Source organism: Heloderma suspectum, chromosome 7 (assembly GCF_057233095.1).
Source record: "Heloderma suspectum isolate Gila_16-S chromosome 7, 16-S_ref, whole genome shotgun sequence".
NCBI classification, from domain to species: Eukaryota; Metazoa; Chordata; class Lepidosauria; order Squamata; family Helodermatidae; genus Heloderma; species Heloderma suspectum.
In genome coordinates this window covers 45,313,061-45,328,332 of record NC_139464.1, presented here as the reverse complement: position 1 = coordinate 45,328,332, position 15,272 = coordinate 45,313,061, and the positions used below count along the sequence as shown (strand labels likewise).

General features: G+C 40.4%; 1 protein-coding gene and 1 long non-coding RNA gene across 3 annotated transcripts in view; one reads left to right on the top strand and one right to left on the bottom strand.

Moving 5' to 3' along the window:
• LOC146339665 (uncharacterized) overlaps positions 1-4,067 on the top strand; it is a 22,277-nt gene extending 18,210 nt beyond the window's left edge. Inside the window, exons 3-4 of one of the 2 annotated variants that reach the window (XR_014784294.1) lie at positions 731-1,006; positions 3,004-4,067. This is a non-coding gene — a long non-coding RNA (uncharacterized LOC146339665). Of the gene's footprint in view, positions 1-730; positions 1,007-1,113; positions 1,512-3,003 lie in introns of those variants that run through there. The other variant, XR_014784295.1, reaches the window with a different exon arrangement.
• The window catches only part of ADSL (adenylosuccinate lyase), a 27,796-nt gene extending 12,524 nt beyond the window's left edge, over positions 1-15,272 (bottom strand). Inside the window, exons 1-7 of the mRNA XM_084809906.1 lie at positions 14,959-15,272; positions 8,923-9,126; positions 6,286-6,330; positions 5,498-5,577; positions 3,292-3,463; positions 2,793-2,839; positions 2,144-2,234 (exon numbers count right to left, since the gene is read on the bottom strand). Of these exons, the coding sequence (XP_084666032.1) occupies positions 2,144-2,234; positions 2,793-2,839; positions 3,292-3,463; positions 5,498-5,577; positions 6,286-6,330; positions 8,923-9,126; positions 14,959-15,120 (801 nt within the window). The 5' untranslated portion in view covers positions 15,121-15,272. The remainder of the gene's footprint in view (positions 1-2,143; positions 2,235-2,792; positions 2,840-3,291; positions 3,464-5,497; positions 5,578-6,285; positions 6,331-8,922; positions 9,127-14,958) is intronic.

Genomic DNA, 15,272 nt, shown 5'->3' with positions numbered 1-15,272 from the left:
ACTGCATTAAGATTTCCCATTAAAGGACTGACAGTGCAATCCTGTCAGGGTGGAAACTGAGCCCATAGAGCCCCAGAGCAATTCTGATTCTGAGGAAGAACAGCAATCCGTGGGAGAGGAGCTCGCTCATCTCTCACAAGCACAGCAGCTGGCAGAGATTCCTCCTGCCAGCTTTCTGAGAGAGATAATGACCCTGGCAGTGAGAGAGCGCTGGAGGGGAGCTTGCTGGACGCTCGGCGCAGACAGCAGCGACAGATGGAGGGTGCCGAAAGGAGGCGCTCTGCTCGTTTGGCGCTAAAACGATGGTTGCGTCCCGAGGACCCAAGGGAAAGAGGGAGGATCTCTCCATAGCCCATAAGTTTAGAGTCTTCCCGCGGTTCTCCTTCAAACGGGGACCAACTGCCTTACCTGGAGCTTAGGCTACTTTGCTATCTATCCCCAGTGCAGTTCCTTGCTTAGTCGCTAGTGATTAGTATCTGTAAGAGTCATAAAGTAATTAAGGAATAAAGCCTTGGAAAGAATCCTCGTCACCTGTGTCCTGAGTTGGCTATTGGAGGGGACTGTAAGAGGCAGCTAGGGTGCTCCTGACAAATCCTATGCATGTCTACTTAGAAGTAAGCCCCACTGACCTCTATGAGACTCTCTCATAGGTAAGTGTGTATAGGATTGCAGCCTCAATCTATTAGAGAAGAAATTCATTTAACCATCTTTGACATCTCATTTATTCCAGAAAAAATGGGGAAAATTTGAATACAAGCATCTGGAAAAGACCCTGGTGTTGGGAAAGACTGAAGGCAAAAGGAGAAGGGGACAGCAGAGGATGAGATGGCTAGATAGCATCACCGATGCAATGAATATGAACTTGAGCACGCTCCGGGAGAGAGCGCAGGACAGGAAGGCCTGGCGTTCTATGGTCCATGGGGTCACGAAGAGTCGGACACGACTGAACAACAACAACAATCCTGCCAAAATATATGCATTTGGATCTCATCTATTATACTATGAGGTTGGCATAGAGAGCTAGGGATCCTATATGTTAAAGTACAGAATTTACACATACATTTTAAAGTCTATATCTGACCTTTGTTTCACCCAATGTGCCTTCCTTCCTAGGGGAAATGTGCAAGCTGCTATCACTGACTGGCCTTGGTTTCACCCCATGTGATACCCTAAAGTGGGTTATACCATTGTGTCAGTTCTGGAGGCAAGATCTTATACATACACAATGAAGTCTTCTGTTAAGGGTCTTCAGTTGGGGAAAAAAACAGACTATGCTTGCTGTATTCCACTCTACATCTTCTGCCAGAGAGAATGACTTTTGATTTCTAACTCACATCTACACCCTGGTACCATGGTTCTTCTGGTGCCATAAAAGATATACCTGCTTGCCCATTTTATCAGCCAGGTCAAGTGTTAGCCAGAACTCCTAACTTTTTTTCTTTTTATTTCCTTGGCTGAATTTCTGGGTACTTTGTATGTATTAATAATTAAAATGGGCATGTTCTGATCTTAATGTCTTGGTCTTCTTAACCAAGCTACAACAGAAGCATGTGGTAACCCTCTGAGAGGGTGGACAGAAATTGGAAGCTGGCAGAGTTGTAGATATCTCAGTCTAAGAGGTGGTGGCAGCTACTGATTATTTGGGTATTAATGATCTATTATTACTGCTACTAATAATCAAGCTATTGATTATTTGGATCTAATCCCAATTTAAAGCTGGAGGAACTAGACACCTGTTTAATTCAACATAACTAGTAACTCCCCAGGATGCCAGGTTAAGAAGAGAGATAAGGTCTCTCAACATCACAGTGACCCTAAAGTAGAACTAGTATAAAAGCTAGCATCTGACTTGTATTTTGACCCTTAAGAGTTCCCAGTAAGTTTATTGTCACCCTTGCATTCACCTATAATTCAACAGGATATCTCTCAGACATCAGGTGTACTGGACAAATCTGAGTTAAACAGTGAAGAGAAAAATATCTGAATGAGATTTATGTTCCTAGAAGCAGGAGTTAAGCTAAGGAACCTTGGTTATATCACGTTGAAACCACCTAGAGAAGTAATTTGTGTGCCTAAGCAATTCAGGTTAGCATCCTATTGAGTCCCTTTCCTCAGAGCATATGGAGCTCAAAGTAGTTCTTACCTTGTGTATGGATGCCCCTAGACTTGCCAGAACAGATAAGACTTCAACATCCACTTTACGACTGTATGTCTGTCCTGTGATGATATAAGCCCTGAAATCAAACACAAAAAGAAAGTATCATGAAGTTTAACAAGGCTGAATGAGCACACAATAATGCACGGATATTACATATCATCAGCTGGTTCCTTGACCCTTAATTTATGTTTAAACAACAGGACTAAGATACAAGGAAGTTTAACTGCAAAGCCACATCATGGAGCAGATGTTGTAAGCACACTTTCTCCCCTAAGAGGTCTGAACTGTTAGCTCTAGCAACAGGAATGTTAATTGCAAAACAGAATTCAGGTTCATACACAAAGCCACAGAGCTGTTTGTGTTAAGAGTGAAGAAGGGTCATAGCTTAGTGGTAGAGCTCATGCTTTGCATTGAAAAGGCCCCAGGTTCAATTCCTAGCATCTCCAGGGCAGGGAAAAATTCCTGTCTCAAATCCTGGAGAGACACTGCCAGTCAGTGTAGCCACGCCGGGTTGGATGGAGCAATGGTCTGACTCTGTATATTCTATATAGTCTATGACCCTAAGAATGCTGTTGAGCACATATCTGAGAGCTAAGGCAAGGGAGGCAAGGGAGGGTTTTTTCGTTTTACATACCGCTTAAATCCCGCCATTGTAGTCACCAGCCTGTCCAGCTCCTCCACCTCAGGGGAAAAATAGATAGGAACCTCAGAATGCAGCGACTGAAGTGGGAATATGGATTGTGCCACAGAACACATTTCCTCCTCAAATACCATTCTAAGCCCAGAATGTTTTGCTGATGTAAACGCTATCTTTCCCAATAACTCCTTTGTTTCTATTCCCTCAGGTAACATAATTCTTCCAGGGGCCATGAAAATTTCATCCTAGCAAAAACCCTAGGAAAGTTCAGCTTGTTCCTTTCCTGATGGCTGAGGCAAACCCTTGGTATATTCTGACTGCTATTTTAAGGTCATGTTTCTTGCAGTTCCTGTTTGTTGTTGTTGTTGTTAGCTGCTTAGACTGGGTGTTCATTAAAAAGGCAGACTATACTTATTTTTAATGAATACATAGATAAAATTGTAAGTGCTCTCAAACAAATTACAACTGAAAACTGACTCTTGCTGGAGATACTTACTTTATCATGGTTTCCTTCAAAGAGCTGCAAGAAGCTGGCCTGGGTGCCTGTGGTTCCTTTTACACCACGAAATCTCAATTCATCTCGTGCCCGTTCAAAATTGTGGAGGTCCATGCAGAGATCCTGGATCCACAGGCAACATCGTTTACCCACAGTAGTTAGTTGCGCAGGCCTAAAAGCATCACACATGCGACTCAAGACCAATCCTAGACAAGTTCATCTATATTACAATAAAGTGATAGAAATGCTTCCAGAGCAACAAGTGTTATCATAATTTCTTCCAGAATTTTCATGGAAAAAATAATCGAGGACACAATCCTATGCAGATTTAGAGAGAAAGAACATCTTTAGGCCTTTTTCCGTCTAAGCATGCATAGGATTGCACCCCAAGTTTTCAGGCTCATTGATAAACGATATTGTACAGGTGTGCAAATTCACCCATATCAGCCTGCCCACACGTTAAGATCAGCGAGAGAGGCCCTTCTCATTTGCCCACCTGTGAGAGCAGTTAGGTGGGTGACTACATGAGAGAGGGCCTTTTCTACAGAAGCCTTTGGAATGAGTTGCCATCGGGGGTTTGCCAGGTCCCTGCGAAAACATACTACTTCGTATGTTTGCTGTTGTTGCTGTTTTTATTGCTTTTTAAGACTGTATTTTATTATGTGTTTTATTACTGTATGCTGCCTTGGGAGGGCTCCTGCCCTGAAAGGCAGCCAAGAAATATTTTAAATAAAATAAAATAAAATAAATAAATAAAGATGACCTATCAATGTCATAATGCAACCATCACAGTTCTTTCATCAAGCCAGAATGTTGAGTCCTGGGCTTCCAACAAAAATGGCCTTTGTCTTTATTTTTGAGATAGCTGAGTATAGTCTATGATGCCTATAAATATTTTAAATAGATAAATATTCATTCTTGGATTAAAACTCTAAAATATGGATTCTTTTAAAAAAGTATTTCCTAAAAACTCTAAACTCAAAAAAAAACCAGAACAAAACACATTTTCCAACTATATTATAGCATCAGAGTCAACGAAATATGGATTCCAATAATGCTTTCTCAAGCAAAGTCAGAAATATGACAGCTTGCAAGAAGTCTTAACACAGGAATACTACTGATGTCATCAGTGTAGCAGGGCTATCTCTCACGCAGATAAAAATCAGGCAGCTGACAAAATCATAGTAAAATGACGAATGAGGAGCAGATTGACATGGCATTTATTATTTCTTGCTGTTTCTCCCCCAGGCATCAATTTTTATTTTGTTGCTGCCCAGTTATTTTGTTTGTTTTATTTTAAAGCTACCCATAAAACAGAAAGCCATCAACTGGTCTTGTATAATCCTCGTAGAAAGGCATACTCTATTCTCTGATTCCAAAAAATGCCTTCTGAAGTACTGGAACACCAGTATGCAAAAATTAGTTATGCACATTTGCTTGTGGCAGCGAGGAGTCTGAGAATTGGTCATATATTTACTTTCTTGCTGGAAAACAGAGCTAGATTTGCTGCCTCAAATCAGAATTGGCAGAGAGTCCCTCAAAAAAACAGCTTAATTGCTGGTAAAGTCAAAGGTACTTACTGGAAGGGGTTACTTGTTTTGCTGTAATAATGGCAACAATTAGTGCTCAACCTATGAAACCAAATGAGTAACTCTGAACAATGAAGGCTTGAGTGGGGGGCTTCAATATTTTCCATGTCTGATTAGATAATAGCATATTTATCATGGTGACCTGATTTGTGTGTGCATGTAAAAAGGTGTGTAAAAAGGAGAATGGCTCTCTTATTAGGAAACAGACCAATTTTTCACAGGCCACTGAACTGGCATCTACATCAAAGTAGACTGTTAGTCTAACAGGCAGCAAAGAAAATATAAGCTATTCTATCCAGCACAACTGGATATATGGCATCTAAGTGAACAAATACTTGCCATAAGTATTTTAACAGCACCGAACCTGTTTTCACACAGTCTACGCTAACGGCTTAAAATCTTCAGGCTGAGAGCACCCAACTCAGCATAAATTTGCTAAGTTAAAAGGGGGCCTTGGCAACCGAGGTTCATAGAGTTCTAAGTGTTGATCTCATAACATCTAACTCAATTACTGGCCTCACAGTAGTAGGTAAAAGTCCACTGCTGGATAAAAGAGATGACATAGAAATGACAGCAGCATCCACACCATTAAAAGGGTAAATCTATGAATGACTTACTGGTAATGAGTGAAGCCCAAGGTGGGCAAGTTGGCATACTTCTCAGCAAAGTCTGCCAGGCGGCTGATCACTCTGGCAAGCTAACAAGAGTGGGCAGAAAAGAAAAATGAGAATGAGGGAAAACAGTGAATTATTATTTACATTTTATCCTACCATTTCTCCAGTGAGGTCCAAGCAGCGTACAAACTTCTCCCCTCCATGTACACGAAAGATGGAGAAGCTGGCAGCTTCTGTAGGAGCAGCTGTTAAATACTTAAGCATTACAATGGGGGTGGGAAGGGGAAAAGAAAAGAACATAGCTTAACCTGATACTTGGTAGAAGACATTCATTTTTTACTTATGGCATGTGATTTTTACTAATTTTGCTCCATATGAAACTCTAAGAAGTAGGAATCAATACACCAGTAGGATGTTATTTCAGTTTCTCAATAGGCCAAATTACCACTAACCTTGAATAGTATCCATTGTTGCCTGGGCAACTACCAATGTTTAGCTCTTTTCACAACTCTGAGAAGTCAGAAATAATGTTGCAAACTGGAAAACAGAGTTTCACACCTCTACATGTACCAACATGTACATGTACAGAGAACCAACAGCAATGAGCAGTAGCTCAAATACCCAGGAAAAAATAGGGCATCTGATGCCCTGCAAAATGCTATTTTTTTCCTGGGTATTTTGCCAGCCCCTAATTGTTTTTATTTCCTTCATCTTCCATCTAAGTAGTTAATTTGGGCAAATAGCCATCTGGAAATCAACAGCACCTGCCTCTGTGAAACTGTGCACCTCACCTTGGGAAGAAGCAAGCTGAATCCATCCCGGAGAACTATCAAGTCCTAATGAAAAGAGGAACAAAACAGTCAGGCACAACTTTGTTCAGTAACCACATGCATGCTTACACTTTCCTTACAGGGTGGGCTGCAGCTTCCATGAAGACTCACAGATGTAACTAAAATTATTACTATTATTATTTTACCGAGGAGCCTACTGTGTATGGGCGTTATTTGGCACTCTCAAATTTATGTGTGTGTTCCAAAGAGATTAATATTACTTTTGTGCCATCAAAGAGGTGAAAGCTATGAAAATGCAAAGGCAGGACACTGCAGCAGATTTGCCATTCTTTGTGCACATGTACTTCATTGGGTATTAATTCTTTACCTATACTGTATGTTTGCTTTTAAGATTCTCTGCAATGTCTAGGTTTGGTGTTAAACAGCCAGATTGCACATTCTCTACCATGACTAGGCCCACGGAGATTGTTAAGATTCCCAAAATGGAAGCAATGTTTCTAAAGGAGAAGAAACAATATGGTATAATATTCATACATGATAAGTAAATCCATTTTATTAATTTATTTAATACATACTACCCGTCATGCTATTTATGATTTCAGGGTGGTGTGTAACCAATTATATCACCATGCAACCACAACAAAACAGATACAAATCCTTAAAACAACTAAAATCACAATAAATTAAAATGCCTTGGTGGAAAAGAATATTTTTGCCTGGCACCAATAAGACTGTAGCACAGTCACCAAGTGAGCCACCACGGAAGCCAAGCCTGGTTCAAAACTGTATTTGGAATTTATAATAATGTCTGCTCTCTCTATCCTGCATGCCAGAAAAATCACATGCAGATCTCCAACACGAGGAAGAAAAGTTCCAGACGATCTGGAACTAACAGCAGTGTAAAAGTTTAACAAGACATGGACAGAATCCAGAAGCCAAAGTACAAAACTGGTATATTAGAAAGGAAGTATGTTATTCTTCTCCATAGCTCCTCTAGTTTAATAGCAGCAAGTTTATCAAGTGTGGACTGCAGGGAAATGGCAACATGCTTTCTTAAAAATGGCTCAAATATTTAGAATTAGGAGTCAGCAACTGGAGAATCCTGGACCAAATCTGGTCCCCAAAGGAATGCTGCCTGTCCATTTGCCCAACTACAGGTAAAAGAGGTGGGGAGAACATGATAACTGAGAAAATGAATTAGCAGGCAGAGGACTTTGGGGTTATATCGAGGTATTTACATGGTTTAACAAAGAAAAACAAGCTGCCATTTCAGAATGATATTTTATACACTTGATATTAAATCATACCTTGGCCATACTAAAGAAAGGTTTTCCCACAAGCTGATCACTAGGTTTGTTCATTTTCTTTCTGAGTGAAGACAGATAGTCTTCGTTGAGAAACTGAAAGTTCATATCCTGCATGTACCAAAGTGGCCGTTGATTTCTCAAGTTAATGAGCCAGTGATCAACTGGCACAGCCAACATGTCATATTAAAATGTCCTTTTAAAAATAGTAACTATTTTAACATGGTGTTTTATTCTTTTATCCTATCTGTATCTTTTATTGTTTACTGCTTTGGAATCTGTCTATATATGGAGCGGTATACAAATGTTGTAAATAAATAAGTATTATTCTTTTATTCAATTAGCTCCCCTGATCAGAATTTACTTCTAGCAACACAGATGGCTGAAGTAGAATGTAATAAGTACAGTTGTTTGAGAATGGAAGAAAAGCAGGAAGCAGCATGCCTCTGCATACCAGTTGCTGGGGAACATGAGCAGGAGGGTGCTCTTGCACACATATCCTGCTTGTGGGATTCCTACAGGCATCTGGTTGGCCACTGTATGAACAGAATGGTGGCCCAGATAGCCCTTTGGTCTGGTTCAACATAGATCTTTTTATGTTCCTATAATTACATGTGTTTAATCAAAGCACAAGACAACAGTATTTTGCACACATATCCTTGTGAGACTATAGAAGTAATGCTAAGCTCTGCATCCTGAAGACTCTTGCCTTGAGCACTCAGTGAGTGGAGGGTGATCCAAAAACATTCTAAATAAACAAAAAATACTCTTGAGCACACTATCTGGGCACATGGGAAAGAGAAGGTCTTAGGGCACAATCCTATGCATATTTAGACAGAAAAACATCCCAGTCATGCTAGGAAAAATCATTCCCTAGCATGTCTGGCTAGGGAATGCTGGAAGTTAAAGGCCTTTTTCTGTCTAAACATGCATAGAATTGTGCCTTTAATCTTGATGGGACTAGTGGGATTTATATTCTTTTTTAGTATTGTTAAAGATACTAAATACTAATATTAGTGTATTTTAGTATATTTTTTCAAAATTGTTCTTATTAGACCAATAAAACACCAATTAAAAATCTTCCCCAAATGAAGATCCAAACTGAAAATATGCATAATAGTGTATGAGAGTGCATGCATGTGTATATAATATATAAAGTAATAGATCAAAGTTGTTAAGGGCACAATCCTATGCATGTTTAGACAGAAAATGGCTGGGGCATGCTGGGAGCTGTAGACTTTTTCTGTCTAAACATGCATAGGATTGTGCCTCAAATGACATTTGAGTGCTTAAAACCAGCTTCATGGAATGCAATTTCAGAACATTATTTTACCGTATTATCGCCCACATAGCAGGAAGTCGCTCCAAGGTGAATTATTCCTGCAGCCTTTGGACAACAGTGGGCAAATGTATGTACGTGGGCCATTACATCATGACGCAACCGCTTTTCCTCTTCTGCAGCCATCTTGAAGTCTATGTTGTCTAGATTTGCTTCCATTTCCTTTATTTGTTCATCTGTGATGGGTAGGCCAAGTGACTAAGAAAAAAACAATTTCTGAAGTTAACACACAGACAAGGCGGCCAACACAAGATAAACAGTTCCACACAATTTGCATACTCCTCTAGGATCATTTTCTTATGGCTGAAGTGCCCTATACACCTTTCAAAGTTAGCACACAAGCCATCCTTTGACTACCAAACTTCCAAGGCATAAATTCAGGGGTGGGTGACACAAATCCCAGTTTATACTTCAGAGATTATTGCTGTTTTCCTTTAGGTTGAAATTTAGAGTTTCAAGGTTATTAGTCTTCTTAACTAGTTAATTTTGAAAGAATTCTTCTTTGCAATTATATTACGATAGAAGGTATTTTGGCATTTCTCTTTTTAAATTTAGTAGATAGGCTGGATCCAGGATTTGCCTTCTGCAAGAGGAAGGGACCTTTTGTAAGAGGAAGGGCTTCACTCATAGATGGTCCCTCCACCCAGTTTTTGGGGACTTCCCTCTCCCCACACCCAATTCTGGATCTCATGGCTGTGTAGCATTTTCAGAGTCTGACTGCAGTTACTGCATTGAGTTATTGCAGTTTCATGCAAACTGAAGATGGCTAAATTAAAAAAAACAAGCTGGAATGTTGCCTATATAAAAACCAAGGCAAACCTACAAATGAAATTTACTTTTTTAAAACTGTATTTAATTTTCACTACGCTTGAACCCCCCAATTATAAATCTAACCACCTCCCATGACACACTGAAGGGAGAATCTACTGGTGGCCATTACCAATGATCTGACAGAGTCTTGATGAAACAAACAAGTGCACAGTGTGACCGTCTCTCCATTTCCAGCAAAAGATCAAGATCAGAGTTGTCTTGGGAATGTGATCATGCAGATAAATATAACAGCCCTCCTTTTCACACTAGGGTATAAGATACAAAACAGCCTGTGCCATACTTTTTGAAAACATAATTCTAAACAAACAGGAACGAGAGAGATGTCTTTTGCTTATGTTATTTGGTATAGCAATATGTATACTGCTATCTAATTAAATAATCATTGTATAGAGGATCTAGGATGCACTAGAGACCCCTGCCCATCCCCATATGCCTTCCTGCCCTACACTCTAATTGCCTCTAAAGTGCCTCAGTTGTCCACTCTTTCTGGCAACACCGCAAGAAGATTCCCTCCCCCCATGCTCTTTCTTACCTTTGTGTTTTCAATATCCTGCCTCTCCTCTCAAGCCTTCTCCAACCATACTTCCTTGATAAAGTTATGGATGAAAGGAAATCTCAGGTATGAGCACTACTATAGCATTGGAAATTCAGCAAATGGTTGCCTAATCTCTTACTCAACTTGCTTGAGTCCCCAACTATACACATATACACACCACCACTGCACTATCCACCCAGCCTGTCTCGTACATTTAATACTGTGACAGAACATGAATCACACCTTGCTGTCATTTCCAATCCAGAAACATTCCTGAGCTTTATGTCATTTGCATGTACAGATCTTTCAGTGGCCCCTTAAGATGAAAGAGAGAAGGCAACAGAGAGAAGCACTGAAATACAAGCTCCATGGCAGCTGCCTGGCCTGGCTTCCTCTCTGCCCTTTAGGTTAAGATGTGAAAGAAATGAAGGACCCATAAGAGAGCAGCTGCATTAGATCTGTACTCTGTTGAAACATAGCCAGAGACTAGGATGAACTGCACCGAACTGGCTGAGTCACTTTCTCTCTCTTTGTTAAATTGTACAGCTCATGCTCTAAAACTTTATATGGCACAACTTTTTAGTTCCTCTGATAGCTTGTAGTTCCAGTGTTTCATTCTGACTGCAGAACTCACACCTATCTTATCACTTGCAGTCACCAGAATGCTTTGTTGGAGACCGATGTCGATAGATCACCTTAAGATGGTGGGTGGTGTGGCAGATCAAGCAAATCTTTCATATTTGCATGATCTTACTCCAGCTGCTCAATTAGGAAATTCTATAATCAAATTCCTCCAAGAGAATTCTGGAATTAAAAATGGGTTTCCAATGCCTAATATCACCCAGTATGGTCTTCTCACCCAAGAGTAATTAAAATGTCTTAGCTCTGAGGTTTGCCAGATGAGAGACAATAAATCATTAGATTCTTTTACTGTTTAGAAAGGAATCCAGATAAGGAGGTGCCAATGTTAAATTTAAGTTTACGACTTTCACTTAGTAGAGTCTCGTAAAGTTATTAGGTCAAATGGGCTGTCAAATAAGTGACCAAGAGGAGTCCAAGAGTCTTGGACTCTTGTGACCTCTTGGTCACAAATAAGTGACCAAGAGGAGTCCAAGAGACCAAGAGTCTCTCCAGTGAGAGACTCCAGTCTCTCACTGGAGACCGTAAATATGTAAGAAAGACAAGTTCACAACACAGGATGAAGTCAAGTAAATATATTTGTGTCGAAAACATACCTGTAACATGTCAAAGAAAACTAAAATATTTAGGTAAGTATGTTGGTATGCACATTAATCTCGATAAGAAATGTCAAAATTCAATAATATTATTTAGACATATGAAGATTTAGAGTAGAAAGGTTATCTTTGGAATTCTTGGATAAGAAATATAAACTGTAGTAAAAATAGTCTGGACATATTTTATAGCATCCAAAAAGTATATAAAGGAGACTCGGAACATGCAACAGTGGAAGCTATCCTTTAGGATCAGCTTTCCCGAATGTGTTGCCTGTAGAATCAACCTGATAAGTTTGATACTGATTATCACTGGGAACTAGCAAACGTACTTGACTCTGCTTAGAAGCCTTGTTTATAAATAATGTTAGCTGTTTCATGTGTTTGAATTTATGCATGCATACCCTCTTGTATTTAGTACTGTTATGCTAATACTTTGTAGTAAAAGACAAAAAGACAAATCTTGTCTGAGAGAATGTTCCTTAAGAACTAGAATTCTGTATTACCCATATCAGAGTGAAGTATTGAATTGGCTCCAGATGGTATCTGGTTGTAAGAGAAATCTGACTGTATACACAGTACACAGGTGATCAGTGGTTGCCAACATACTAACACTATAGTTTGAGAGAATCTCTGAACCAGGGCATATGCCACAGTGGTGATCTAGATCCCAAGAGGATTCCAAGACTTTCCCAGTCATTGAGACATCCATGGCAGGGACTTGGCCACATAAAGCAACTTTACAACCAAATCAAGAGAAATTTACCATTTAATAAAGATTTCTGGGAAAGAAGCGAATTCCACTAATGGTTGAAAAAGGTTTAACATTTGGATTAGAAGATAAAATTCACTTTGTTTACTCTTGGTTTATGAAATCCACTTGTGAGGTAAAACACACATTAGAAAGAGTGCTAGAGCTTGATAACCAGGGTCAATCCCCTCTGGGCTGATGAAGAAATAGGATATATAAAACATGACTTACAAGTAAAGAAACAACCTGGTGTCTTCTGTATGATTTAGACTTACAGAAGGTTGTGCAACCAACATGTTCAAAACTCCCCTTGATGACAAATGAGTTTCACTGAAATGCACACATTTGCCACATACCACTCTCTCTGTAATCATTAATCAGAAGACAGGCAGGGAAGAGTAAAAGCTGTTCGAGATGTGCGACACAACCATCTCACAAACTTCAAGCTTCAGTGTTGCCTTACCATTATCAAGATATCCCCAAATTGTGTGCTTCGAGATCTGCTTGCTTAAATCTATTTCTGTTTTATTTAAAAATACTGATTATGTCAAATCTGCTCTTCCCAGTCCATGCTGGATAACATTCCAAACCATTTAAAAAATCTTAGAAGTAACAGGCAAGAACATAGACCATGCTTTTGAAACCATTTCAGAAATCCCAGATATTAGGTAGCAGATAATAGACCATTGTTTCGAAATTAAGGATCTAGCTTGGCTTCTTTGCATAAGTAGCTACAGGAGAGAAGATGGGGAGGAATGAAGACAATGAAACTTAATTGCAAGTCAAGTTAAATATGTCCAAAAAATGGAGAAAAAATAGGCCAGGAGTAAAAACCAACAGGGTAAATGAGAACAACTATTTATTATAACCCAACATGCCAGGAGACTGACAAGTCAGCACACTCATGTCTGAAAACTTAATTGTGCTGAATGTCCTTGATGAAGGACCACTATAAGTAAAAGGATCCAAAATGTATTGCATTATAATAAAGAACTGTTCTTGTTTATCCCATTGTTTTTTGACTCTTGGTGGCCATTAAATATGTAGCTGGGGATACTTCATTCATTCTCCAACAAACAGCAGCTATTATGTCATCATTCTCTTCACAAGCACATGCAGGTAGATATCCTCTTTTAATTTAGGAAACTTTTATTAGACTTCTAATATGCAAGCACAGCCCTTACATGATGAAGAGAAAACTTTACCAGTTGCTCCCATGTTGTTGCAATCAGTAAAGGACATTAGAAAGAGATGCAATTTCACATAAGGATCCTGATTCAAAAATTAGCACTCACAATATGAGCAGATGCTTAAGAAAAAGATTCACTGGAACAATCCTATGAGCAGGATCCTAGTTGTCAGGAATAAAAAACTACAACACATTCATTAGACGTAGTCTGGAATCCACTACATTACGTCAAGTTGCATTAAAAAGTAAATATGAATAAATGAACATTTAAAAGTTAGGTTTTTAACTCCTATTCTGCTCCTATTCTGTTTTTGAATGGCTCCTGGTGTGAAAAACTATAATAGTGCTACAATACCTTCCTGCAATTTCTTAATGGGACCTAAAACAAAATGTTGTGGTGTGGAATGTGCCTGTTCAGGGTTTCAGCCAGTCTGCCATGCCTTCTTCCAGAATACTCCATTTCTTTCCCCTCCCTGACTCAAACAACATTCCATACCTGGGCTATTTTGGGGGTTCCTCTCCACCTTAGGATTTTTCCTTAATTTTTTTTACTTCTCCAACCTTCGAGTTCCTCCAAGCCTGCAGATACCTTCCTCTTGTGCAGAAATGGTGACATTTTGCCTACATAAGTTCTCTACAGATATATAGAGATGCCCATCCTTATTCCACCAAAGTCAGTTTCACAGTCAAATGGACTTGGGTCTGGGAGCTACAGGGTAGGGTCTCTTTTCAATCCTTTTCACTCCTCATAAGCCAATAGGGATAATAGCCAGTGTAAAGCACACACCATGGGTAAAAGCGGCGGCGGCGGGGGGATGTAGTTGAAATGCAATAGAGAACTAAATGGGGTAAGAATACAAAAAAAGAATTTGCAGCAGGGATAGATCAAGGAATTTAGAAGGACAAGAGAGATGTGTAGGAAAGCAAGTGTGGAAAATGGGATTTCAGCTTTCTGTGGGTGCAGGAAGGGCATACAAGCAGAGCGGGGATCTTCCAATAACTGATGGAGCAGGAAAAGAAGATTAACTAATGCTAGGGTGACCAAAAAAGGCAAAGGGTCTTGGGACACCTTATACAGAATCACAAATGTATTACGGCACAAATTTTCATGGGCTACAGGTCTCTTCGTCACATGCATTCAGTGCTATCCTCAGTCAGGAAGTATACATTGATGGAGTGAGTCAAAGACGGTAGTTTTTGTCCCTTTAACAGTCGTGTAGAACAGCTTTGCTCAACCTGGTGCCCTCCAGATGTTTTAAACTAATACTCCCTGCTACCAGGGGCTGATGGGGATTGCAGTCCGCAACATCCAAAGGACATCAGGTTGAAGAATGCTGGTCGAGAAGAAGGAATGTTGGCAGGTACAGCTTGTCGAGTGACGGAGTGGGAAAGAAGCTGCACCTGCTAACATCCCCTCCGCCTGGGGCTGCCGTAAGATCTTCGACGGCGATGGCCTCGCCGCTTAACGGGCTAATTCAGCGCTAACACGTACCTTCTCAGCCTGGGCCAGGTAAAGCCAGAGCCGCCGCCAGGTGCCGAACTTCTTCCGCTCGCTGAAGTTAAAGGCCATGTCTGGGCTGGCATAGCGCGAGACGAGAGGGGAGCGGTAGCGGCCGAAAGCATCTTCCTCGCCAGCGGGAGCCGGAGTCGCCATAGCAGCGCAGGCAGGCGGACTTCTTCCCCGTAACGGCGCGCGCGGGAAGGGAGCGAAAGGCGCCGGACTCCCTGAGGACCGCCGCAAAAAAGGAGGTCAAGTCCCGCCTAGGCCTTGCCCAACCTCCGGCCTTGGCAACCCCCAGCGGCGAC